The sequence below is a fragment of the Heteronotia binoei genome, chromosome 1 (assembly GCF_032191835.1).
Source record: "Heteronotia binoei isolate CCM8104 ecotype False Entrance Well chromosome 1, APGP_CSIRO_Hbin_v1, whole genome shotgun sequence".
NCBI lineage: Eukaryota > Metazoa > Chordata > Lepidosauria > Squamata > Gekkonidae > Heteronotia > Heteronotia binoei.
Window position 1 is genome coordinate 143,886,402 of NC_083223.1, and position 27,686 is coordinate 143,914,087.

At 44.5% G+C, this 27,686-nt stretch overlaps 1 protein-coding gene across 2 annotated transcripts in view; it reads left to right on the forward strand.

Annotated features, from left to right (window-relative positions):
- The window catches only part of PACRG (parkin coregulated), a 553,646-nt gene that overhangs the window by 279,316 nt on the left and 246,644 nt on the right, over positions 1–27,686 (forward strand). Inside the window, exon 4 of one of the 2 annotated variants that reach the window (XM_060242052.1) lies at positions 19,537–19,686. The exons of the other annotated variant lie outside the window; for it this stretch is intronic. Coding sequence (XP_060098035.1) covers positions 19,537–19,686 — 150 coding nt within the window. The remainder of the gene's footprint in view (positions 1–19,536; positions 19,687–27,686) is intronic. 2 annotated transcript variants of the gene reach the window in all.

Here is a 27,686-nt window from a genome sequence, read left to right on the forward strand (position 1 = left end):
GCCATAAACGAAGGTCCCCCAACATATCAGGGAGAGGAATCTGTGTATGGTCATCATATAATCTCTGAAAGAAAGAAATCCATCTATCGGGGGTAATATGCAAATCTAAGGGGGAAATTGTTCTAGCACCCCTTATGTTGACAAGTCTCCAGAAAAGTGTGGAGTCTTTTTGTCTCGTGGCCTGAATGAGGTCATCCCATAATCTTATAGTATATTCTTTTTTTCCCCTTTGGAATTCCCTCCACCAAAACCAAGAAGCCAGAAAGAAACATGACAAGCTTATGCCACCTGGAAGTGACATAGGCATGTCAATGATGTCAGGTGGTGGCACTCTGGTTTTCAGGCAAATGGTTAGAAGCTAATTCAACCATAGAGGTTTCCCCCACAAACCAGAGCTTTGCCCCCGATGTCCCTGACATGCTTGTGTCACTTCTGGACTGAAGAATGTCAGTTTCTTTACTCTGGCTTGTGCTATGTATTCTTTAAATCCCAACCACCCACAATCCAATAAAAAGAGGGACACAAGCCTTGAATAAAGTATTGTTAGTGTGTAAGTTATCTGCTCCCTAAAGGTATCTTAGTTAGAAATCTGCTAGACCACTGCTGTAATCACTTGTGAGGTAAACAGAAATAGCCTTTCCCTAGATATTTGACTAGACCAGGGGTGTCAAACATGCGACCCAGGGGCTGAATCAGGCCCTTAGAGGGCTCTTATCAGGCCCCCAAACAACTGGCTGTCATCTGCTTCCTTCTCCCTCTCTCTTGGTTCCTTCTGCATCACAGCTTGCTTTGCAAAGCTTGCTCAATTGCACAGGAGCCACAGAGTAAAGCCCCTATATTCTCTCCATTGGTTGAGGCTCCTCATTTGGCGGGGGTGTGTGTGTGGCTTGCTTTGCTAGGCTCTCTGAATTGCACAGCAGAGCTACTGAGCCAAGCCTCTCTCCATTCTATTGGCTGAGGCTTCTCCCCCTCCTGGTCCCCTGGGGAAGGAAGGAAAGAACCAGAGCTTCCATTCCCTGGATCCCATGGGAGAGATACAAAGAAAGCACCTGTAAGAACAAATGCTAATGTTTTATGCATGTTTTAAGTTTTTTTTAAAATCTTTAATTGTATTTGTCTGTGTCCTTTATAAAGTTTCTATCTATGCTACCTAATCTTAAATAGGAACACATATGACCCAGTCCAACATTGCTTAGCCCAACAAGGTCTAATTTATGTCAGATCCGGCCCTCATAACAAATGAGTTTGATGCTCCTGGACTAGACACCCCTGGAGAGGAAGTGGCTGAGAGGTGATATGATCACCATCTTCAAATACTTGAAGGGCTGTCATATAGAGGATGGTGTGAATTGTTTTCTGTGGCCCCAGAAGGTAGAACCAGAACCAGTGGGTTGAAATTAAATCAAAAGAGTTTCCAGCTCAACATTAGGAAGAACTTCCTGACGGTTAGAGCGATTCCTCAGTGGAACAGGCTTCCTCGGGTGGTGGTGGGCTCTCCTTCTTTGGAGGTTTTTAAACAGAGGCTAGATGGCCATCTGACAGCGATGAAGATCCTGTGAATTTGGGGTAGGTATTTGTGGGTTTCCTGCATTGTGCAGGGGATTGGACTAGATGACCCTGGAAGTCCCTTCCAACTCTATGAATGATTCTAGACAGTCAAGACACAAATGGTGATGAACAGCAAAGGTTCATTTAACAAAAAAAAAAATGAAGTATTAATAGGGTAAATGCTTTGTGTGGAAGATGTCAATATATGAAGTAAAACAGGCTCTCATTTTCACCTCCCAAAGTTTATAAATTTTTTCTCAATGGGAGTAAGTACTTTGTAACTGAGCCTCACATAATGAAAATAAACTCTGAGGACAGATTTGATTCCCCTTTCTCTAAAGAGTTCACTTCAGCAGGTTCGAGGCTACTTTTTCCATGGAACCTATACTCACAAGTTGGGAATGTAGGGCTCTTAACAGGATGCATCCCTGTCTCTCTCCCCCCACCCCACCCCGAAAGTTTTTCTTCACCATTCTTAAGTGGAGGCTAGATTTCCAGTTCCATGAGCTCTGCATTGTCTGACAATCACTTGGATTTTCATGAAGCCAAAATCATAAGGATTGGATCAAAGCCTGGGAGGAAAGGTGAGACTTTTGAGGATGATTGGTGCGCATGCCCACTTAATATACCAGTACTGTAATGCATAATTACAGTGAGAATTTTGAAACGTATAACTTTGTTATTATGAACTGGGTTTTCAGCAAACCAGTTACAGAAGGACCCCTGGAATATTTATGAATTTTCAACAGTATTTAATACACAAAGAAGAGACAAAGAGGACTCAAGTGAAGACTTATATGGGTGTTCCTGCCTGGCTCCTTGGAGCCATTAGCTTGGTGACTTGGGAACAATGAGCAGCAGGATCCAAATCCTTGCTCCAATTGTGGGCCCCCTGCTGGTTTGAATGACCCAGTAACGTGCTTATGCGGGAACTCTGAGTTGTATATAGTTGGCCTCTTTGGCCAGGTTCTTCAGTCTTATAGTGCAGCCCTATACTATGAAGTACCTAATTGTCCCGCCCAGCCCGGGCGAGGACTGCGTGAGGAGGACCCCCCGGCGCCTGCCAGCCGCTCCCGGCCCCCGTCACCACCCCGAGAGCCTCCCACACCTTCCCAAGCCCCCGGGGCAGCCCCACCCCTCACCTGGGCCGACGGGGCGCCAACAGCCACGCCCCCATATTCCGGCCCCACCCGGGTGGCACTCGAGTCGAGTGGCGACCCCACCCATCGAGCCGGAGTCCAGCGACTCGTCAACGGACGAAATGAGTGAGGACTCCGTGATACACCTGGAACTGACGTCCGCTATGGACACTAACCCCGCTCCCGTGGATTTGGCCCAATTTGGGCAGTGGCTCGCAGACCACCAGGCGCAGCTCCTACGGGAGGTCACCCAGCAGCAGACGGTGGCTCAAGCCACCCTTGTGTGGGACCTCCACCAGGCGCTCCTGGCCCACCCGGAGCCGGCAGGGCCAACACCATTTGGCGCCGGAAGGAGCCCCTGGCCCCCTCTGACAAAGCTGGGAGCGGAGGACGATGTCGAGGCCTACCTGGAGGCATTCGAGCGAGTGGCTGAGGGCGCTCGCTGGCCCAGAGAGCAGTGGGCCTTTATCTTGGGACCCTACCTGACCGGGGAGGCCCAAGCTGCCATGAAAGCCCTGGAGCGGGCCCAGGCTGAGGACTATACAGCGCTGAAGGCAGCCATCCTAGACCGCCTGGAGATCACGCCCGAGGCCCACCGCCAGAAGCTGCGTTCCTGGCTTCCGACGGGGGAGACTCGACCACGCTCGGCGATAGCGACCCTCAAGGACGCCGCCACCCGTTGGCTCAGCCCCACCACCAGTGAAAGGCGGCGCATTGTGGAACTGGTGGTAGTGGAGCAGCTGCTGCAGGTGTTGCTGCCACGTACCCGCCATTGGGTGGCCTGCTGGAAGCCAACCCATCTCAGTGAGGTCCAGGAGCTGTGGGAGAACTTTCAGGCCGCCGACCACCGCAGCCTGCCCCCCCGCGCAGAGAGCAGCAAGCCAGGGAAGGACTTACCCCCGCCCGGTGGACGGGCCGCCCCAGGAGCAACACCAGGAAAGGCGCCCGGGACCAGAGACCGCGGAGGCCGGGCGCAGCTGCCGTCGGCCCGCGCCATGCCTGGGTGGTGGGGGCTCGGAGGCCACCCGACGTTACCCGGACCGAGTCTACGCCCCGGAGGTCGCGAGGGGGAGAAGGAGGGACGCCCGCTGCCGGAGGCCTGCCGCTCGGCGGGAGACGTAGGGCCCTGCTTCACCTGTGGCCAGTGGGGCTATCTCAAGCAAGAGTGATGGAGTGCGACGTGAGCTGGGAAGAGCCCTGGCAGACGGCCGAGGCGGGGGCTCGCCCCCCCCTTGGACGATCCCGGTGTCCTTGGGAGGGTGGCAACTGCAAGCCATGGTCGACAATGGCAGCTCGCTGTCCATGATACGAGCCCACTTGGTGACCGCCCCGCTGCGGGAGATACAGACCGGGGCACACCCTTCACGGCGAGCCTCATGCGACAGGTGTGCCAGACGCTGCACATCAAGCAGCTCTTCACCTCTGTCCACCACCCCCAAACTGATGGGGTCATTACCCGCCATAATTAATACAGTAGATGAACTTGGGGCACCGAGCACGTCTTCTGGTTCAATTCTGGATTCCTTCAGCCCACTCAGTCTGGAGGAAGTCGACAGGACCCTTGCAGCTGTACGCCCTACGACCTGTAGGTTAGATCCGTGCCCGTCTTGGCTTATAAAGGCCAGCCAAACGTGGCTACGTGAACCACTACAGGACATCATCAATAGGTCCCTGATTGAAGGGATCTTTCCCACACCTCTTAAAGAGGCAGTGGTCCGTCCCCTCTTAAAAAAACCATCAGCAGACCCGGCCACATTGGCGAACTATTGGCCGGTGTCAAACCTTCCCTTCCTGGGTAAGGTCATAGAGCGGGCGGTGGCGACTCAGCTGCAGGGATTCCTGGAGGACACTTCCGCACTGGATCCATTCCAGTCCGGCTTTCGGCCAGGTCACGGGACGGAGACAGTTCTGGTCGCCCTCATGGATGATCTTATGCGACATCTGGATCAGGGCGGTTCTGCAGTGCTGTTGTTACTAGATCTGTCAGCCGCTTTTGACACGGTTGACCATCAGCTACTGACTGACCGCCTTACCGATGTGGGGATACAGGGATCTGCCTTGCAGTGGCTGACTTCCTTTCTCCAAGATCGGGGACAAAGGGTGGTGATAGGGGAGGAAGCATCCCAGAGGCACCCCCTTAGTTGCGGGGTGCCGCAGGGAGCGGTCCTATCCCCGATGTTATTTAATATCTATATGCGCCCCCTTGCCCAGATAGTCAGGAGGTATGGACTGGGTTGCCATCAATATGCGGATGACACCCAGCTCTACCTAATGATGGGTGGCCAGTCTGACTGTACCCCGGAAAATCTAGACCTGGCATTACAAGCCGTGGCCTTCTGGCTCAAACTGAGTCGGCTGAAATTGAATCCGACGAAGACGGAGGTTCTCTACCTGGGTCGGGGCGGTCCGGGGAGAGAGATCCAGCTGCCGGCCCTTGACGGGGTGCCACTAATACCGGTCCCCAAGGTCAAGAGCTTAGGCGTGCTCCTCGAGTCCTCCCTTACAATGGAGGCTCAGGTGGCAGCCACTGTTAGATCTGCCTTTTTCCATCTTCGGCAAGCACGGCAGCTGGCCCCTTACCTGGACCGCAACGACCTAGCGACGGTAATCCATGCTACGGTCACCTCAAGAATAGATCACTGTAATGCTCTCTACATGGGGCTACCCCTGACGCTAACCCGGAGACTACAACTAGTGCAGAACGCTGCGGCACGGCTGTTAATGGGGCTACCACGATGGGAGCACATTCGGCCAGTGCTGAGAGAGCTGCACTGGTTGCCTGTTGTGTTCCGAGTTCGCTTCAAGGTGTTGGTATTAACCTTTAAAGCCCTTTATGGTCAGGGACCTGCCTATCTACGGGACCGCCTTTCCCCATATATCCCCCAGAGAGCACTGCGATCAGGGACAAAAAATCTGCTGTCCGCCCCTGGCCCAAAAGAAGCCAGGCTATCCGCAACAAGATCTAGGGCCTTCTCGGTGGCAGCACCAGAACTCTGGAACACCCTCCCAGAAGCTATAAGGGCCCTGCGGGATTTGTCGGCGTTCCGCAGGGCCTGTAAGACCGAACTGTTTAGGCAGGCTTTTCTGGTTGACTGAAAATGGGCTGCCACCGGACATCCTACAGAAGCTGGTGGTCATAGTCAGAACCTAATACCGCCAGACTAGACTGAGATAGCGTAATAGTTTTTAACCTATAAATGTATTATGGTTTTATATGTTTTTATGGAATTGATTGTTTTTATGATATTGTAAGCCGCCCTGAGTCCGCTTGCGGAGAGGGCGGGATATAAATATAAAGTAATAAATAAATAAATAATAAATAAATAAATAAAGAGCTGATGATCACTACCACCTCGCCTCTTCATTGCATCGAATCTACTATATTATAGTGGCAACAAGGATGGGATCCGGATGAATGAAGCCCAGGACCAACCAGCATCGTCCAGTGCACCGAGCTCCAGTGCCGCTGCGTAACTGACACCCGGCCCTGACATGGCTACCGCTCTTGGACAGCACAAATACATCCTGGAGTTCAACGCAGATCATCTCAAAGACAGGGACACCTGGGAGAAGAGGCTGAACTCCGGTACTACAAAATCATGGATGAAGACCAGCAGAAGTCGCTCCTGCTAAGCATCTGCGGCATGGCGACCTTGTGGTTGACCAAGAGTCTCATCTCACCCACAATCCTCAAGGCGGCCATTTACATGGACATTGTGGAGAAGTTTAGAAATGTTTACAAAGTGGTTATGATGACAACCCTCATCTACGAATCGTGGGTTTTATACCGTCATCACCTGCGACTCCTTGAGCGCTTTCATCAGCGCTGCCTTCGCACCATCCTTAACATCCACTGGAGTGACTTTGTGACCAACACTGAAGTCCTCAAGAGGGCAGAGGTTACAAGCATCGAGGCACTGCTGTTGAAGACGCAGCTGCGCTGGGCAGGGCATATTTCTAGGATGGAAAACCACCGCCTTCCCAAGATTGCTCTGTATGGCGAACTTTCCACCAGCCATCAAAATAGAGGGGCACCAAAGAAGAGGTACAAGGACTCCTTGAAGAAATCCCTTGGCACCTGTCGCATCAACCATCACCAGTGGTCTGACCTAGCCTCAGATCGCAAAGCATGGAGGCACACCATCCACCAGGCTGTCTCTTCCTTTGAGAACGCACGCATAGCTGGTCTTGAGGACAAAAGGAGATTGAGGAAGAATCGCACTGCTACAGCACCAACCCCAAATCAGACTTTTCCCTGCAGCCACTGTGGCCGGATCTGCCTGTCTCGCATTGGTCTTGTCAGCCACCAGCGAGCCTGCAGCAGACGTGGACTACTGCACCCTTCTTAAAACTTCGTTCGCGAAGTCAAGCCGAGAGAGAGAGAGAGAGTGGAGAAGTTGACCAACCACTTCTCACAATGGCTGACCTGCACGACCGAGTGCATTGAATTCCACAAGCGGAACCAGAAGTCTGGGGAGACCATTGCTGTTTTCCTCATGGAACTCTGCCAACTAGTCCTGGACTACAGTTTTTCAAACCTTGAGGAAGCCCTCTTCGACCGCTTCGTAGCAGGCCTCCGGGATGAAAAGATGCAGTGGAAGCTGGTGATGCATGAGGATCTCACACAAAGACGCTCTCCTCCAACAGTTTGCTGGCGCATTTCGATGAGTGGCTGTCCATAGTTTTGGCCTGTGATGCATCTCCATACGGGGTGGGGGCAGTCCTAACACATGTGCTGCCTGATGGCCATGAGGTCCCAGTGGCTTACTGTTCCAGAACCCTGCAGAAACCAGAGAGCAAATATGCACAAATTGATAAGGAGTGTCTAGCCATCGCAGCAGGAGTCAAGAAATTTCATGACTGCTTCTATGGCCGACCCTTCACCATCCTGACTGACCATAAGCCCTTGTTGGGCCTTTTTGCCCCAGACCACCAGACGCCCCAAATGTTGTCGCCACGGGTTTTATGGTGGCCCATCTTCCTTGTGGGGTATCAATACCCCCTCCAATACTGCCCCGGGAAGGCGATGGACCACGCAGATGCCTTAAGCCGCTTGCTGCTGCCATCCGGGGACCCGGATCTGGCACCAGCCCACCAGCTCCTGCTCATAGTGTCCCTTCCAGACTGCCCAGTACATGCCAAGGATATCACCAAGTTCTCTGCCAAAGACAAAACCCTCTCCTGAGGTCTGGACTGGGTGTGAAGGGGGTGGCCCACCAGCTGGGTGGGCCCAGATTTTACAACATAGGCATCCTGCTGGGACGAAGTATCAGTGCACAAGGGGTGCTTGTTGTGGGGGAGTAGGGTGGTGATGCCCCTGGCCCTGAGGCAGAGAGTCCTCACAGAGCTGCACAAAACCCACCTGGGGATCGTGTGCATGAAGGCTCTTGTCTGCAGCTACGTTTGGTGGCCCAGGATTGATGACATGATTGAATCTTGGGTTGCCCACTGCCAGCCCTGCCAGGAGACCTGACAGGTGCCACACTGCACACCAGTCCAACAGTGGGAGTCCACACGCAACTCCTGGTCCCACCCACATCTGGATTTTGCGGGGCCCTTCCAGGGGCAGACTTTCTTACTCATTGTGGATTCCTACTCAAAATGGCTCGAGGTAATTAATGTGGCGTCTACCTCCTCCCAGGCCACCATAGGGGCTCCCCACAAGGTCTTTGCAACCCATGGCCTGCTGGACACCCTCGTCTCCGACAACGGGATGGTATTCATGTCGGGTGAGCGCCGAGACTTTTGTTCCCAAAACTTGATCAGACACATCAGGTCGGCCCCCTTGCACCCAGCCACCAACGGCCAAGTAGAAAGGAAGGTGCGGTTGACTTAGGAATCGCTCTGCCACATCATCCAAGGGGACTGGGAGGTCCACCTTACTGAGTGTCTACTGGCCCAGCATTCTATCCCCTGCACCACCACGGGCTGCAGCCCAGCTGAAGTCTTTATGGGTCAGTGGGTGTCATCCCTTCTGGACTGGATGCACCTGGACCGAGCCCTAGATTTACAGGAAATGCTGGAAGCAATCCGGGCACCCCGTGGGTTTGATACTGGGGACTCAGTCTTTGCCAAGAACTTGGGGGGAGGCCCAAATTGGATCCCGGCCCGAGCCACCTGGGTGTTGGGATCAGTAATGTACGAGGTCACCACAGGGTGTGGGTCCATGATTAGGCAGCACATCAACCAGCTAAGGTCATGGGAGGCCCCAGAGGATGAGATCGAGGATTACAACCCGAGTGACCAGCCAGCTGCTTCATCTTCTCAAGCAACCAAATCAGCCATAGCAGAGGCCCCAGCTCTGGTGCTTCTGACCAAGCCAGAGGTCTCTGGGAGCTCTAAACCCCTGGCTGAAATTCCAGCATCACCGGCCCCTCCACTCACCGTGCCTGAAGCTGCAACCGCTCCTCCACCCATTCTGGCATTCAGGCAGTTGATGTGGGAGCACCACAAGCCTTCCTACTTGGGAGACTATGTCTGCTGAGGCTTGTGAACTTGGGGGGAAGGGATGTTGTGTATGAGGACTCAAGTGAAGACTTATATGGGTGTTCCTGCCTGGCTCATTGGAGCCATTAGAATGGAGCTTGAGGACTTGGGAACAATGGGTAGCAGGATCCAAATCCCTGCTGCCCTGCTCCAATCGCAGGCCCCCTACTGGGTTTGAATGACCCAATAACGTGCTTGCGTTGTATATAGTTGGCCTCTTTGGCCCTGTTCTTCATTCTTATAGTGCAGCCCTATACTATGCTGTACCTAATAAAGAGCTAATGATCACTACCACCTCACTTCTTCATTGCATTGAACCCACTATATTATAAAGATAAATTATTTTTGCACAAAAAGGATTGCAGACTTCATCTACCTGAAAGTTCAAGGCATACTATCTAAACATCTATAACTCAGGTCGCTCCCCCTGCCCTGCTACTCTCAGCTTCCCAGGCTGCATACCTGGCAAGCTGAGAGCACCAGGACATTGAGTGGCCGTGTGCTCTCCAACAAGCCTGGCTTTCCTCATGAGGGAAGCTGAGCTCAGAGGAGAACCGCTCCGCTCAGCTGTTTTCACCATAAAGGCAAAAGCAGGCAGGCGGCAGGGCTTCTCTGAGCCTGGCTTCCCTCATGAGGGACTCTGAGTTAAGAGGGGAATGCCCCTTGCCCTTAAGGGTGAAAGCAGCCGGGTAGCACGGCTTCTCTGAGCCCAGCTTCCTTTACAAGGAAAGCTGAACTCAGAGGGGAATGCCCATGAGGAAAGGCGATAGCAGCCGGGTGGGGTGGGGCTTGCCCGCATCCCCTGCTCAGCCTTTTTGGGTCTGCCTAAGAAGGCTGAATAGGAGCTATGGGTGAGCCATGCCAGCACAGTGCAATCTCAGATGCGCTCCTAGACCACACTGAGCAGGTGACAGGAGCCTGCCCAGACCTCCTCTGCTGTGCCACTGTGCCTGCACTCCCCACAGGTGGAGGTGTGGTGGTGGGGCAGGTGGGGGGTGCGGGGCAGGTGCCAGCCTGGGGTACACAAGGCCCTAGCCCCAGGCCTCAATTCAGGCATTTTAAATCAGATTTTTTTTAAAGGCCACATTACATATTTTTAAGCACTGACATTCAAAAACAAAAAGGATATTTGGCAACTGCCATGTCTGAATTTGATCCTGTAGCTCAGAAAATATGACTTCCGGAAATTTTTAAATAAAATAAATGAATAAAATAAAGTTTGAGGAAAGGTAGTGTGGAAAGAAAAAAAAGAAACAATAGAACTAAGAGTTACACATCAAATTAGCAAAGGAAAATTAGAATGAAATGAATACTTAGATGGTAAAAAAGAATAAGATTGAAGAGGAAAATAGAAAAGAAAGAAAGAGAACAGTTAGAAGAAAAACAGAAACTAGACTAAACAAAATAAACTTATCATCCCATCTTGCTGCACCAGCACAAAATCACACATTAAAATGTTATTCTGGCAGTTAGGGGATGCTGTGCTGAGACTGAAGATTGATGAGTTCATGCAAATGTTTAGTATTAGTAGATATTATTCTGTGTTCAAATGTGGAACAGTTCGGATCCAAGATTAAATTCAAAATAGTTTGGTGGAAATAATTTTTGGCTTCTATGTACCTTAATAACATTCATCCAGGAAAACACATACACACAGACACTCTTATATATTTAAGTAACTGATATAAGGAAGAGACAAATATCTGAGAAGAACCTGGTGATACAGCAGAAGACAAGAGTGAATTGTTAGGTATAAGTCCGACAAATACATTCTATTGGAGTTCGTATGACTTGTTTAAAAGTTTTTTGAGGGTTATTTTTTTACTGCATTTTACACACACACACACACACACACACACAGATACATACATGTATGTGTATGTGTATATGTATATGTATGTATGTCAAAGTAAAACCAGTCCCTCTAAATGGTGTTGCAGTTACAATAGGTGAATAGGCTAGGTCAGGGGTGACCAAACCTGCTTAATGTAAGAGCCACATAGAATAAATGTGAGATCTTTGAGAGCCGCATGAACAAATACTACACACACATCTTTATTAAAATTCTTAATACTTTCTGTGCACAGAAAGATAAAATACATATGTATGTACTTCACAACGTGACTATACTAGAAGGAGATTTTTTAAAGAACAAAAGCTGGGAATAATGGTGCCATAAGACCAGCATAGGGGAAGGTTAGGGAATTATTTTTTTGGCACTAGTGGGAGAAGGAAACACACATGTACCATATAAATCACTGACCATCATTTGCATCCTTATGCACCTCTCTTTGTCTTGACACCAAGGTTAGTAAATATAGCTCCTCAAGAGCAATGTAACTAAGGGGAAACCCTGCACCACCCTCTTTAATTCTGTCCCTCCTTTCCAGTGGCTTCCTTGGCTCTTGTGCACTCTTTCCCTACTCTAGGTCTCCAGGTGATCTCTGTGGTGGAAGAGAAGAGCTTGCAAACCTATTTTCCCCTCCTTCCCCGCTTCACACATGGCAGAAATAGTTGTCTACCTACGGGTCAGCGCTTAGAGGCTGACTGAGGTCCTGATGCTAAGTACACTTACTTGAGAGTAAGCTAGCACGAAGTTCCTCCTCAACCTCTGGGAGCCACACAATATGTGTGAAAGAGCTGCATGTGGCTCCCAAGCCACAGTTTGGCCACCCCTGGGCTAAGTTCTATTATTATACTCCAATTCATTTACATCGTATTGTAGATATAATAAAAACTGGACGTGTTGACTCGATCCTCAATTTTTATTGGAAGTTGTGGCTACCACAGAAGTAGCTTTGCACTCTGTCTGTCACCACTTCCCCCCCTGTCATTGGGTAGCCTCGCTGTGACCCGCCTACTACCGGTTCTGTCAGGCCAGAACCCCATCAGAAGACTGCTGACCTTTGAACGAGACAGTTCTCTGCTGAGAGGTTCATTCTTTCCCTGTTTTTGTCTTTTTTCTTTCATTCTATCTTCCTTCTTTTTATTTCTCTCACAGGCCTCATTTTGGGCAGGAGCGAACAGGAGTGAAGTTCCAGAACCTCTAAATTTTATTGCACTCGTTTTCTTAAAACCCGCCCCCCCCCAAAAAAAAACCCCTTGCTTCTGGGCTCCATTGTTCAAACCCCCTGTGAGAATTTTGCAGAACTCTAAGATTTGACAAACTTCCTAATATTTTTCCTCACAAAAAATGGGGGAAACTAAAATATATAAAACAGACAGATGGAAATCTTCATCATGCTACTGTGGCCATATAGGAGAAAGTAATTTTTAAAGTATGATGGGATTAAGAAGACAATTATAATTCAAGAAGCGTGTTAAAGTAGATGCTGAGCTGATATAATTTAGTACACCTTCCAGAGATGTCAGGGGTGTGTGGCATATGGAAATGAGTTGTGCTAATGAGCTTTGCACCGCTTTTTCTACAAAATGACCCTTTTCTCATTCCCCCCCCCCTCATTTTTCTACCTCCCATTCTTTCTCTCATTCTGTGTTTTTGACTTTTTATTTCATTCTGGCTGTGATCACAGACACTAAATAATGCACTTTCAGTTAGGGTTGCCAAGTCCATTTCAAGAAATATCTGGGGACTTTGGGCGTGGAACCAGGAGACTTTGGAGGTGGAGCCAGGAGCAAAGGTGTGACAAGCATAATTGACTGCAAAGGGAGTTCTGGCCATCACATTTAAAGGGACCACACACACCTTTTAAATGCCTTACCTCCATTGGAAATAATTAATGATAGGGGCACCATTTGGAGGGCTCAGAGAATTGGACCTCCTGATCAAATCTCAGATACGTCTGAGAGGAGCACCTGAAAAGGAAGACGGTGACCTGAAAGAATATATAATAAGAATAATTGCAGAATTTTGGAGGAAGATCCTGAAGAGACTAAAAATAGGTATGATTATATGTATAGAGTGAACTCACTCTATGCTAAGAAAAATAATTTGCCAAGAGGTGTTGTTATAAGATATATGACAAAAGAAATGGTGGGAAAGATCATGAACAAAAATTTTGAAAAGTCATTGATAGTGGGAGGCAATAGAGTAAGAATTATGAAAGAGTTGCCAAGGCAAGTGATAAATGATAGAAGAACATACAAAAAACTGACTGAAAAAATTACAGGACAATGAAATGAGGTTTAGATGGATAATACCTGAAGGTTTGAGCTTTGAACTTCAGGGGAAAAGAATCACAATTACAAATGCACAGGAACTGTGTAGATTTTATGAAGAACATAAAGAATTTGCACCATGATGGATTACAAATTATTGTCTTGGAATGTAAATGAACTAAATTCACCACAAAAAAGAAGGGCAACGTTTCATTGGATTAAAAAGCAAAATTGTAATATAGTTTGTTTACAAGAAGTGCATATTAAATAAAAGGATTACAAATTTTTATGGAACAAACAATTGGGGTTAGAATTTTTTTCATTGGCTGAACAGAAGAAAAGGGGAGTGATTTTTTATATTAAACAAGAATTGGAGCCAAAATTAGTATTTAAAGATAAAGATGGAAGATTTGTTGCAGTAGAAATAATATTAAATGCAAAAAAAATGTTATTGGGATTGTATGTGCCTAATGGTGCAAAGGATGCTTTTTTAAAAGATATTATACAACAATTTGATTAACTGACTTATGACCAAGTTTTGATAATGGGAGATTTTAATGGAACAATTAAGAATTCACTGGACAGGTCTGAGGGAAAAAATAATAATAAAGAAGGAAAATTGCCAAAGACTTTTTTTGAATTGGTCAAACAAGAAAATTTGGAGGATATATGGAGGAAATTTAACCCTGAAGTGCAGGACTATACCTTTTTTTTTAGCAAGACATAAAACTTTTTCTAGAATTGACATGTTGTGGGGCACTAAAGATTTAGGTCTTATAACAAGGAAAATAGAGATTTTACCTAAAATTGGGGCTGATCATAACCCAATAATGTGGATTACAAAATTGTCTAAGAAGTCGAGAAGATGGAGATTAAATGAAGATTTACTACAGAATAAAAACATAGTGACATACCTAGAGAATAAAACTAAAGCTTTCTTTCAAGTGAATGACAGAGAGGATATAGAATTTCAAATGGTCTGGGATGCCTATAAAGCAGTAATGAGAGGAATATTGATTACTTTGAATAATAAAGACAAGAGAGCAAAGGAAAAACAGCTGTTGGACATTCAAAATGAAATAAAGAAAAAAGAAGGGGAGTTGAGAAACAGGCCAGGGAAAAAGAAAATTATAAGGGAAATTTCAATATTACAAACACAAATGAGACATTTGTTAAATAAAGAATTGGAATGGAATTTGAAAAGACTGCAGCAAAATCTTTTGAGGGAGCAAACAAACCTGGAAAGTATTTGGCTTGGCAACTGAAGAAAAAGGGAGAAAATAAAATTATTAATAAAATCGTGGTAGATGGAAGAGAGGAGGTTAGTCAGGAAGGAATAAAAAGAGATTTTTTAAAGTATTCTGCCAAGTTGTTTAAAGGTGTCAAAATAAATAAAGAAAAGATGGATGAGTATCTACAAAAGATAAAAACAGAACCCTTAACAGAAATTATGCGAAAAGTTTTGAATGATCCAATTGAAAAAACAGAAATTGAAGCTGCGATTAATGCAATAAAAACTGGAAAGGCACCTGGGCCAGATGGATTTACAGATAAATATTTTAAAACTTTTAAAGATGAGTTAACACCGAAATTGCAGAAGTTGATGAACATGATAAGAGTAAAAAGGAAAATACCAAACACATGGAGGGAAGCTGTTATTTCGTTGATACCAAAGGAAGATAGAGATGTCACGAATGTAAAAAATTATAGACCAATTTCGCTATTAAATAATGACTATAAAATATATACAAGAATCCTGGCAGAATGGCTTAAACAATATTTGATAAATTTTATAAAGGAAGATCAAGCAGGATTTCTTCCCAAAAGGCAAATAAGAGACAATATCAGAACTGTTGTAAATATTGTAGAATATTATGAAAGACATCCAGAAAAGGAAGTAGCATTATTCTTCGCAGATGCAGAGAAAGCATTTGACAATTTAAATGGGGACTTTATGTTTGCAGTAATGGAGAAATAGAGTTGGGAGAAAACTTCATAAGAATGATAAAAGCAATATATACTGAACAACGTGCAAGGTTATGTATAAACGCAGACCTTACAGAAGATATGATAATTAGCAAAGGTACAAGACAATGTTGTCCACTTTCTCCACTGTTGTTTATGATGACTCTTGAAATATTACTGATGCAGATCCAAGATGATAAAGAAATAGAAGGATTAAAAATAAAAGGATTTACTTACAAATACAGAGCATTTGCAGATGATATAATGTTTATAAATGAAAACCCCATACAAGTCACTCCTTTGTTGTTAGCTAAAATACAAAAATATGGGGAGCTGGCGGGACTTTGTATTAATAAAGAAAAATCAAAATTTCTATGTAAAAATATGCAAATAAATAAGCAACAAGTATTACAGAGACTAACGGGCTGTGAAATCACATCTAAGGTAAAATATTTGGTTGTGGAGATAACAATGAAGAATATTGATCTATTTAAAAATAATTATGAGAAGCTATGGCGTAAAATGGATGAAGATATGTTAAAATGTAACAAACTTAATTTGTCATTGCTGGATAGAATAGCTGCAATTAAAATGAATATTCTACCAAGAATAATGTATTTGTTTCAAACTATTCCCATTGTGAAAGAAAGTAAACAATTTAATAAATGGCGAAGAAAAATTTCAGAATTTGTGTGGGCTGGGAAGAAACCAAGGATTAAAATGAAAGTTTTGACAGATGCAAAAGAGGGAGGTGGATTTCAACTACCGAATTTAAAATTATATCAGGAAGCAGTTTGTTTGGTGTGGATAAAAGAATGGATAATGCTGTTAAACAAAAAACTCTTAGTGCTGAAGGTCATGGAAATAAATTTGGTTGGCATGCGTATTTGTATTATGGAAAAAAGAAGATGGACAGTTTTTCTCTCACCATTATATAAGAAATAATTTGCTAAATACATGGATGAAATACAAGAAATATGGAGATGAGAGAGCTGCACTGGTTGCCTGTTGTGTTCCGAGTTCGCTTCAAGGTGTTGGTATTAACCTTTAAAGCCCTTTATGGTCAGGGACCTGCCTATCTACGGGACCGCCTTTCCCCATATATCCCCCAGAGAGCACTGCGATCAGGGACAAAAAATCTGCTGTCTGCCCCTGGCCCAAAAGAAGCCAGGCTATGTGCAACAAGAGCTAGGGCCTTCTCGGTGGCAGCACCAGAACTCTGGAACACCCTCCCAGAAGCTATAAGGGCCCTGCGGGATCTGTCGGCGTTCCGCAGGGCCTGTAAGACCGAACTGTTTAGACAGGCATTTCTGGTTGACTGAAAATGAGCTGCCACCGGACATCCTACAGAAGCTGGTGGTCATAGTCAGAACCCAATACCGCCAGACTGGATCGAGATAGCGTAATAGTTTTAAACTGATAAATGTATTATGGTTTTATATGTTTTATGGAATGATTGTTTTTATGATACTGTAAGCCGCCCTGAGTCCGCTTGCGGAGAGGGCGGGATATAAATGCAAAGTAATAAATAAATAAATAAATAAATAAATAAAAAACCATTATGGATAGTGCCAGCTGAAGTAATAAAAATAACTGAGATAGGTGAAGAAAAGTGGTTGTCATATAATCAATTATTAAAAATACAAAGTGGCAAAAAAGAACTGAAAATGGCTGAAGAGTTGAATAATAAATATGATTGGTTCCAAATGCAACAAATAAAGAGTTTGGTGGATAATGATATCAAAACTGAAGGAATAAGAAAAGAACAAACAGAAATGGAAAAAGTTCTGCTTGGAGATAATGAAAAATTAATTTCAAAAATATATAAATTACTGTTAAAGTGGTCTACGGAGGATGAATTAGTGAAATCTCGAATGATTAAATGGGCAATTAATGTGAATAAAGAAATACAGATGGAAACTTGGGAACACTTGTGGAAGAATTCTATGAAGCTTTCGACGTGTCATAGTATTAAAGAGAACTGTTTCAAAATGATGTACAGATGGCATCTGACTCCTAAAAAATTGGCAAAGTTGAACAATAAGATGCCAGATAGATGTTGGAAATGTAAAAAACATGAAGGTTCTTTCTACCATATGTGGTGGACTTGTGAAAGGGCAAAAGAGTATTGGCAGATGATTCAATAAGAGATTCTTAAGATCTTGGGATACGAATTTAACAAAGTTGCAGAGACTTTTCTGTTGGGATTACAAATGGAAAAATTTCCAAAAGAAGATAGAACTTTAATCTGGTACTTGCTCTCAGCAGCTAGGACATTGCATGCACAGTTGTGGAAGCAAGAAAAAATACCAGAGAAATGGGATTGGATTGTAAAAGTTATGGCATGGAGTGAAATTGAGAAATTAACAAGAATATTAAGAGACTATGATTTAGAAGTTTTTAAGATGGAATGGAAAAAGCTTAGAAGATATGTTGAAAAAGAGTGGAAAATAAAAAGACATTGGACAATTTTTGATAATGATTAAGTTTTAGAAAGAAGAAAAATATAAGTTTTTGTTTTAATAGTTAAGGGTACCTTTAAATATTAGCATTTTAAGTAAATAACACCGGCGGGGGTCAAGTAATGGGGGGAGGGGTGGTTAGAAAGTAATATATGGGGTAGCTAAAAGAAGTTATTAAGATGTAAGAAATAGATTTGTTACCATATGTTACCAATAAAACTGTTTTAATCAAAAAAGAAACACGTAATACATAAGATAGCAATCTTAAGCAGTTCCGTTCAAGTAAAGTATTCTTAACATTAAATTGAATATTTTCAAAATAATTAACATATTGAATAATACATGCACTATCTTTATCTGAAGCAGGCTCTGAATATAACCGGATTTTTATCATACTCAGCATAATTCTTGCCCTCTAATATCCTTTCTATATTGGTATACATCTGTGTTGGTTAAGAAAAAGTGGAAACAATTCAACATTTAAGCAAAATGTCCTTTTGTCAAATGTGGTAGATTAAATTTTTTTCTCATAAATGTTCACATTTTCTCATAAAACATCCTTCCACCTTTTATTTTAATTAAGAATATTCATGTTTTCAAGTAAATGTGGATATAAAATTTGAATTTATATTTGAGCCCAGTAGCAGGTAACACCACAGAACATTTCTGGACTCTCTTTATTAAATAAGTAAAGTAATAAGCAAGTATGATTGGGCAGATTATGGCCTGCAGGTCACATCTGGCCTGCGTGAACTTTTAATCAAGGAATTTAGTATTTTGTCATGAGCATTACCCAGCTGGATGGCAGCCACTAGGCTGCTGCTCCCCAAAAGCTGTTAAAATGATACTGGGCATATTTACATATTTTTCCCTATATTTGCAACTATCATTTTAGTATTTCTTAGCAATTTAAAAAGAAGGGAGTCTTGCACAGTAGTGCAAGTGGGTTTAATATTCTGCTATGTGAGAACTGTAGCATTTAGACCCATTTACCATTAATTTTTACATATGCCAAAGTCCATAAAAGGCACAGTGTAAGAGAGAAACCAACAGTATATGACCTTAATTGTCAAGCTGCATAATTTTGGGGGAGGAGGGCAATAATTGGAGCAATTCTGCATTCAAATTAGACTCTTGACATTATAATTTATTTTGAAAAAACAACAGCATGTACAATATTCTTTGCTTCTTTTTACGAAGCAAAAGATATTACTGAAAGCAACATCAAAATTCCTTTGGCTGAAACTGCAAAAATATCTCAAGTAAGCAAGATAGAATCCTTATTCTTCATGGGATTGTTTCTCTTTTAAAAGAGGCATACCAGCTTTTCTCTGTAAACATTTGTCTCATTGTGCTGGTTCTCAAAATACTAGGAATTGTTAATTGAAATAAATAAAATGGTTGCAAAGCAAGGAGATATAAACAGGCTAATTGTTGCACTAGAATGTCTCTGTTGTCAACTGTTGTGCATTGCATTTGCAGTTCCATTAGTCCCAATGGTACTTGCTTTTTTTTGTTTTTTGGAACCCATAACATAGGCAGCATGAAGGAATAATGAGCTGCCTTCTTGGGGTTAGTGAGGAGTCAGCACAAATTGTGGGAACAAATAATAGTCAGACAAGGCAGTGTTTTATAACGTTGAGGCTGCAATCCATCTTTGGGTTCCTTCAAAGCTGGGCTAATAAAGGCCCACTTACAATCCCCAGCAGAGTACAGTTTAATTAAATTTGTCCATTAGAGGATTTCTCCCCCCCCCCGCCTGTACACATTCTTGAAATTAATTCTGTTTTCTGCTTGTCTCTTTTCCTTTATCAAAGATGCGCTGAACCTTCGAAACCGACAGGTCATCTGCATCACACTCAAAGTCCTACAGCACCTGGTTGTGTCAGCTGACATGGTGGGGGAAGCCCTAGTGCCCTATTATCGCCAGATTCTCCCCATTTTAAACATCTTTAAGAATATGAACGGTAAGTTATCCTAGCAGTCCCTACATCTCCAAAGCCTTCTAGCAAAGAGTGGCTGGAGGCAGGGTTAATTAACAATGTCATTAGGATTTACTATTGCACATAAACTCAAATACACTTGGCACCCTCTCCTCTGTTATTCCCCAGGGATGCGACAAAATTAACAACTTCATTTATTACTCCTTGCACGTAGAGCTTATTCAATGCAGTATAGAAGCACTGGAGCAGTTCTGTAATCTTCCAATAATTAATTTGTAAAGTTCTGTAACACTCTTTTAAATGCATTAATAAGTTGTATTTCCCCCTTCCTTTTCTCAGACAAGTTAAAGATTCTTCTTTTATTCCACTCTAAACTTTTCTAATCGGTAAAGTTTATTGTTGTTCCTTGCCATTTAGGTACAGAATTTATTTCATCCATTCAGTGTCAAAGACAATTCAGTTTTAAGGAATTAGTTATTGCAAAACCTCTACTTATAATGACATTGCCTGTCATTATAAAGTGGTATGTACTGCTCTAGCTAAGCAGTTTGGTGCTGCTGTTGAGCAGTGAAAAGATTCTAGTGAGGCAGAATTTTTATTTAGTTCAAAATCCTAGCATGCATTATATTTAATTCTTTAAAAATGAAGACTACTTAACGAAGGATTACTGTAGAAAGCTTGCATGCCTCTACCTGCTAGCCATTCTTTCTAAGGTGTCATTCCAGTTTAAACTACTTACTGTATTGTCTGATTGATCAGCTTTGAAATAATTACCCTGAAATTTTATGCTAGCTTATGTAGCTGTTCAGGTTAACGGAACACACTGCTTGACAGCCATGCTTTTATGATTTCCAGAATGACCGTGAAATACTTGGTGTTTCAGTAATATTCACCTGTACCTGCTGGTAATCTTTTTCACTCACATGGTCGCAGTCTGGATTATCTACCTAGTGTACAACATTTTGTGCCATGTAAGCTGTATTTAATGCAACAAGAATAATAGTTACTTGAGGATTGTTAATAAAGCCCGTTCATATTGTTTGCATTTTATTCTAGTTTAGGCAATGAGCAATTAAGACAATATCTGGAGTAACCAGAATAACATCAGTTCATATAGCCTGGAAGACAACTGATGCAACTTTATTGTGAGCTGTACATAGTAACAGAACTCCTGGCCAAGCAAGAACTAATTTGGGGGGAGGGGCGGAGAGTTTGTAATAACTGGCTTTGTTATAATTCCTTATGTCCTGATTTTTGTTTAATTGCTGGAAGTCCAGAGTAGAAGAAGAAGATGTAGATACTGGATTTATATCCCGCCCTCCACTCAGAATCTCAGAGCAGCTCACAATCTCCTTTATCTTCCTCCCCCACAACAGATACTCTGTGAGGTGGGTGGGGCTGAGAGGATTCTCACAGCAGCTGTCAGAGCTATGGCTGACCTAAGGCCATTCCAGCAGGTCCAAGTGGAGGAGTGGGGAATCAAAACCAGTTCTCCCAGATAAGAGTCCACACACTTAACCACTATACCAAACTGGCTCTCAGTAAGCCTGAACCACACCTCTGTAGTGGTCAGTCAGTTATAAATTATAGTGATAGCCTGCCGAATCCTGCCAAAACAAACCCTAGAATAGGTTTGACAAGTCCCCTACTGGGAGGGAAAACTCTATTGTACCCAAATTGCTAGAGCATCCAGGAAAACCACAGAGTCTTCCCAGACGCTCCTAGAACGGATGACGTCACTTCTGAGTGACATAATTGTGCTGGCAACATCGGGGGAGGATCCCCCCACCAGCCCAATGTGGGCCAGTGGGTTGGGAACCTTCAGGGCAGGAGAACCCCCGCCCAGCCCAGGAACTTGGCAGCCTTGCCCTAGAAGGAAGCAAGGCCCTATGAAGTCTACCAGGCGCTTGGCAAAAATTGTGTCCATTTAGAAAAGCCACAGGAGAACTACCATTGAAAGGGCAGTATAGTGCTCAGGGTTGCCAACTGGCCTGGAGAAAAATGCCCTATCAATTTTAATAAAGGAAATGGGCAGCTGAAACTTTTCTTAGCATGGAAGTAAATAACTTGGTAAATAACTTTCCATGTAGCTTCTATTAAATGGACCGGTCATTTTTTTCCTCCAGTCAATCCTAGTAGGGCAGTGCCAAGCTAAACTCTGACCTGGATAGCCCAGGCTAGCCCAATTTTCTTAGATCTTGGAAGCTAAGCAGGGTCAGCCTTGGCTAGTATTTGGAAGGGTGATCTCCAAAGAATACCAGGGGCCTGATGCAGAGGCAGACAATGGCAAACCACCTCTGAAATGCCTTAAAAGAAGTCTATCTCACCACCAAGTGGTACATAACACTAAAAGAGCCAGGATCTCCTGGCTATTCTAAACAAAATGCCATACAATAATTATTCATTATTAGCGCCAAAGCCACATTGCCAATCAAGGCAGCAAATGCACTGTGTTGCCTGAAGAAACAAGACACCTCTACAAAGTAAGGAATTGTATTAAAGTTCCTTACCTTGCAGAGCTTGTTCAACTTTAAATAAGGCTAATGTTGTATGGCTCTTACGTAACTGAAACTCATTTTCGCAAGCTGTGGCAGGTCGTATAATTTGACCCTGAGAATTTGACACCAAGATGCTTGCCAAGTAGCCTGACATGTACCTCACTGGAAGAGAACACTGGAAAACCTTGATGGCCTGTTTCAGGGTCATTTCCTCTGATGTGACACCTCTGCTGCACTTGGCTCACAGGACCTTTGCAGCCTCCACATTGTTACTGAATCCTGCCTCTAGCTTTGCACACATTCCCAAAACACATGAATGCAAAATCTATTTGATGCTGGGGAAATAATTCACTATAGGCCTTTTTGGAGGGAACATTTGTATAAGCACACACACCCCACCCCGCCTTTCTGGTTGGTCAAATATGAACCACCTCCTTCCTTTGGAACTGCTGAACTAAGGATTAGCAAGAAGGAGGATTTGTTAGCTTTCAGCTTTGAGTCTTGGCATTTCTTGACCTGCCTCACATGGAAGGAATGATGACCAAAGAATGCTTTAAAGTTCTGGTTAGAAACTGTACATTATATTCTATTTACCTACCACAGTTCCCTTCATTTCTCTGTATGTGCTTAGAACATACTTTTTAAACATCGGATCATAGTCTTGAGACTTTCTGCGTGTCTTCCCTTCTGGTCTGTCATTTAGCTATTGCCTTGCTGGAGATAATGTGCTCAGGGTCTGCCTCCTGGAGCAGAGAAAATAGTTTGACATACAGACATTTACCAGCAGTGAAGATCTAGAACTGTTCAGGGGCTGTCCCTCTTTAGCACCAGAAACTCTCTATGCCGCCCCACCCCCCCAATAGTAGCAGTTCTTCCCAAGAGCAAAAGAACCAAAATTACTTTGGGCTGTACAGAATTCTTCAATATCTAGGGTTACCAGGCCAAGGGAAAATTGCTGGTAGGGCGAACTGAATACTATTGTTCATCTGTTGGTAGGGTGGAAGAGGAGAAATCCTAAACAGTCCTACTTGTAACTGTTCTGCTTTATTTAATCAGGCTTAGTCCAAAGAAACTACTCTTAGAATTGCAGCCTCCAGTACATTAGCTTCCCTGTCTCCTTCATTATCTGAGTCATTCTCTGAACATGAAGTAGAATGTGGTGGCATGCATTGGTTAAGATCTGAGCGGGTACAATGGACGGTACCCAAGGCTTTTTTTTTTTTTTGAGCAAGAATGCACAGGAATGCAATTCCGGCTGGCTTGGCATCAGGGTGCGTGGCCTAAAATGCAAATGAATTCCTGCTGGATTTCTACAAAAAACCCGTGTGAAACAGTGGTGATATCAGGGGTAATGGCCTAATATGCAAATGAGTTCCTACTGTACCATTCCAAGCTGCAGGTGCAGGATTAGCAGTGCCCAGGCTATATCAATAGCAGGCTATATCAATGAAAATCAATGAGTTTAGGCTGGAATAATAGGATTTTACTGCAGATTTTCAGAGTTCTCCCAATTTAATAATTCCCTGCATGTGGAAAGCTAACACACTTTATCCCTGTGTTTGCAGAAAGTTTCTTGTGTACAGGTGCATTAAAAACACTTCTCCACTACTTTCAGGCTGAAGTGATTTAGCTGATTGTGCCATCTCAGAATTTTGCTCTCTCAGTGTGTTGCAGCATGCGTAGGTTCAAGCAACAAGCCCCTGTGTGGAAGGACTGCAACAGACCAGGGAAACCTTTAATATTAATTATAGTTCTATTTCTGTTGTGTTATGTTGTTTGTGTTTATTCTTTTCCCCTGCTGGTTCAGAAAGAACCCACTCTTACAGGTGGATCAACAGATCTGAAGAAGGGTATGTGTAGTATCGCAGGCCTTTTGGGAACTTTATTATACTACTACAATGTGTTTCCCTCTGGAAAACACAGTACTGGAATTTGGTATATATTCAAAAAGTAAAATGAATTATGAAAATGGCAAAATAGCACCTTTTAGTCATAGACTATGTTTGCTGTTATTTGTTAAAAAATGGAACTTGATTGCTATTTATATTCTAAACGGATCCTCATGAAGGTGGCTGAAATAAATGATTGTTTAAAATAATTTGAATACATTTTATGCTTTTTAGGCAGATGGCAGAATTGTGATGGAGGAGGCCTAAAGAATATCTTCAAAGCCTAGTGTGAAGGACTGTCATGTGTAGTGTATGCATATCAGAAAGAACACATGAAGCAGAAATTAGTTTGATAAGTGTTAGACAGTTGTACCTGCAAATGCTTTTTCCTTAATGTAGTCAGGTAAATGAAAATGCCATTGATCTCCTTTAACAACTATTATATGCTGTCAAATGAAAGCAGCCTTAATGGCTGATATGCATTATAAAGCAAAAACATTTTCATGTCATCAATTTATCTTATTCAGTCATGATCAATAACAGCTTGTGAAATGCTGTGCAGATAAAACTGTTCAGAATATTTTAAAACAAAACCCTGAACCCTCTCAACTCAAGAAAGCCACAGATTAAAAAAACAAATTAACTTAATCATTTTTAAATTTTTATTATTAAATTCTATTTATAGATTGCCCAGTCCCTGTTATAGCAGGGCGATGTATGGTATAGTAAAATATTAAATACAGAATAGGGATAAAATAACACTAAATATCAATCTAAAAGATATCAAGCAATAAAATTACAGTTTCCCCCTAGTTCTAGATTGTGAAATTCCTGTGGACATGGGAGGGGGGAGAGACAGGTGATCTGTTAACAAGAGAAGGAAGAAGAGGGTGCCAGCCAGAATAGGGACCATCGCTGCCCTCAACCAAAAGCTTGGCGGAACATCTTTGCCTTGCAGGCCCTGTGGAACTGCATAAGATCAGGCCCGTAGCCAGAAAATTTTGGGTGGAGGGACCCGGGAGATTAAAAAAAAAATTGGTAGGGGGGCTGTGGAGCTTGGCTGCTTCTTCCTGGTTCTGCTTTCGGCCTCCCCCCAGCCCCAGGTGAGGGTCACTTCCCTCTACTACTCAAGAGAAAGCCCCTGCCCGCCTGAGCAGCTTGCAGCAGGCCACAGAGTCCAACCGCCGGGGGGGTGGGAATGCTTTGTTGTCGTTCTCTCTCACTCTCTCTCTTCCCTCGCTCTCTCTCTTCCTCGCTCTCTCACTTTCCCTCTTATTTGCTCTCTTGCTGTTGCCCTCTCTCTCTCCCTCTCGATGTCATTCTCTCTCTCTCTCCCTCTATCTTTCCCTCCCCTTCCCTTTCCTCCAGTCCTGGACTGACCCTGTTTAGCTTCCACCACTGGCCATGCCTGGGTCATCCGAGGCAGCCTGGAAGATGTGGGCAGTGTGTGTGTGTGTGGGGGGGAGTTTCACAGTCAGCAAAGCCCACCGTGGCAGCACAGAACCTGAAGACACATCAGGGGAAACAATACCAAGCCTGGGAGGAAGACAGTGGGAGGAAGCTGCTTCAAGCCCAGTCACATAGCTATTTGGAAAGAATGTTAATTACTTCACAGCTTGTGAACAATGCAAAGCTGTGCAGCTGGTCAGTTTCACCCCCCTGAACCTCCCCCCCCACCCCCATGTCACTTTGACTCACATCACTCTGGGTGGGGATCGAATATATAGAAGCCCCAACCAAGCTGAGGGAAGACCTCCAGTTGCCCCCCCATCTTGCCGCCGTGACCCCCTCCCCCCCTCTGAAATCCCAGGTGAGGTCCCCTCCAAAGTGGACACCGGGGACTGGAGCTGGCAAGGAGGGCGGAAGGGAAGCACAGCTTGGGGGCTTCTTGGGCAGTCCTCCAAGAAGCAGCAGCCCTGGAGGCCCTCCAACAGAGGGGCCCTGCAGAGGGAAGGAGGGTTTAATAGAGTGGCCTGGCCCCCACAGGCACTCCCCATAGCTATGGGCCTTCATAAGATTCAGCCAGGCCCTGATGGTGTTTGGCAGAGAGTTCCACCAGTTTGAGACCGAGAAAGCCCTGGCCCTGGTTGAGGACAGCCGAACATCTTTGGGGCTAGGGATCACCAGTAGGGCTTCTAGGGAATGTAATGTCTTTCTGAGGACATACCAGAGGAGACCAGAAACCAGATACATTGGTTTCTGACCACTCAAAGCCTTAAAGGTCAACACCAAAACCCTGAACTTGGGAGCCAGTGCAGCTGGAGCAGCACAGGTTGTATATATGCTGACCATGCTGTTCCCACCAGGACTTGCACTGCTGCATTGTGGATCAGTTGGAGCTTCCGGGTCAGTCTCAAGGGCAGGCCAGTGCATAGCAAATTACATTCGTGTAATCTGAAGGTGACAGTTGCGTGGATTACCATGGCTAGGTCAAAGTGTGAGAAGAAAGGGGGCAGTTGCCAGGCCTGGTGTAGATGGAAAAATGCCAGCATGCTAGGGATCCCAATCCCCTGGTCCCAGCGGGGGATGCCCCAATTTAGGGAGGGCTCCCCTGCCACCTGCCAGCGGGGGAAATCCCACTAAAAATGACTTTTTTGGCCATTTCTGGTAAAACTGGAAGTGTCTTGAAAAACTGGAAGTGCTGCCCCAGAGCAGCCATTTGAGTGGGGAAGCACAAAAGACAACTCAAATAGCTGCTAGTAACTCGAGTTCACACCCCATCAACTTCTATTTGTAGCTGGGATTCTTGGCCCCAATGTGCATTACTTTGCACTTGGCCACATTAAACCTCATCTGCCACGTTGATGCCCACTCACCCAGCCTCAACAGATCCCTTTAGAGTGCCTCACAATCCTCTCTGGTTCTCACCACTCTGAACAATTTAGTGTCATCTGCAAACTTGGCCACTTCACTGCTCACTCCCAACTCCAAATCATTTATGAACAAGTTAAAGAGCATGGGACCCAGTACCGAGCTCTGCGGCACCCCACTGCTTACCGTCCTCCACTGCAAAGACTGCCCATTTATACTCACTCTCTGCTTCCTATTAATTAGCCAGTTTTTGATCCACAAGAGGACCTGTCCTCTTACTCCATGACTCTCGAGCTTTCTAAGGAGCCTTTGAAGAGGAACTTTATCAAAAGCTTTCTGGAAGTCAAGGTAAACAACATCTATTGGGTTTCCTTTGTCCATATGTTTGTTCATCCCCTCAAAGTAATGTAACAGGTTAGTGAGGCAAGATTTTCCCTTACAGAACTCATGCTGAGTCTTCCTCAATAACCCGTGTTCATCAATGTGCCTATTCATTCTGTCCTTGATAATGGTTTCTACCAACTTTCCTGGTATTGAAGTCAGACTGACTGGCCTGTAATTTCCCGGCCCTCTCTGGAACCCTTTTTAAAGATGGGGGTAACATTTGCTACCTTCCAGTCCTCAGGAACAGAGGCAGATATCAATTAAAGATTACAAATTTTTGTCAGAAGATCCACAAGTTTAACTTTGAGAGTTCTTTCAGAACTCTTGGATGTAGGCCATCCGGACCTGGTGACTTATTAGTTTTTAATTCGTCTATCAGTTGTAGGACCTCCTCTCTTGTCACCTCAATCTAACTCAGGTCTTTCAACACCCCTTCCAAAAT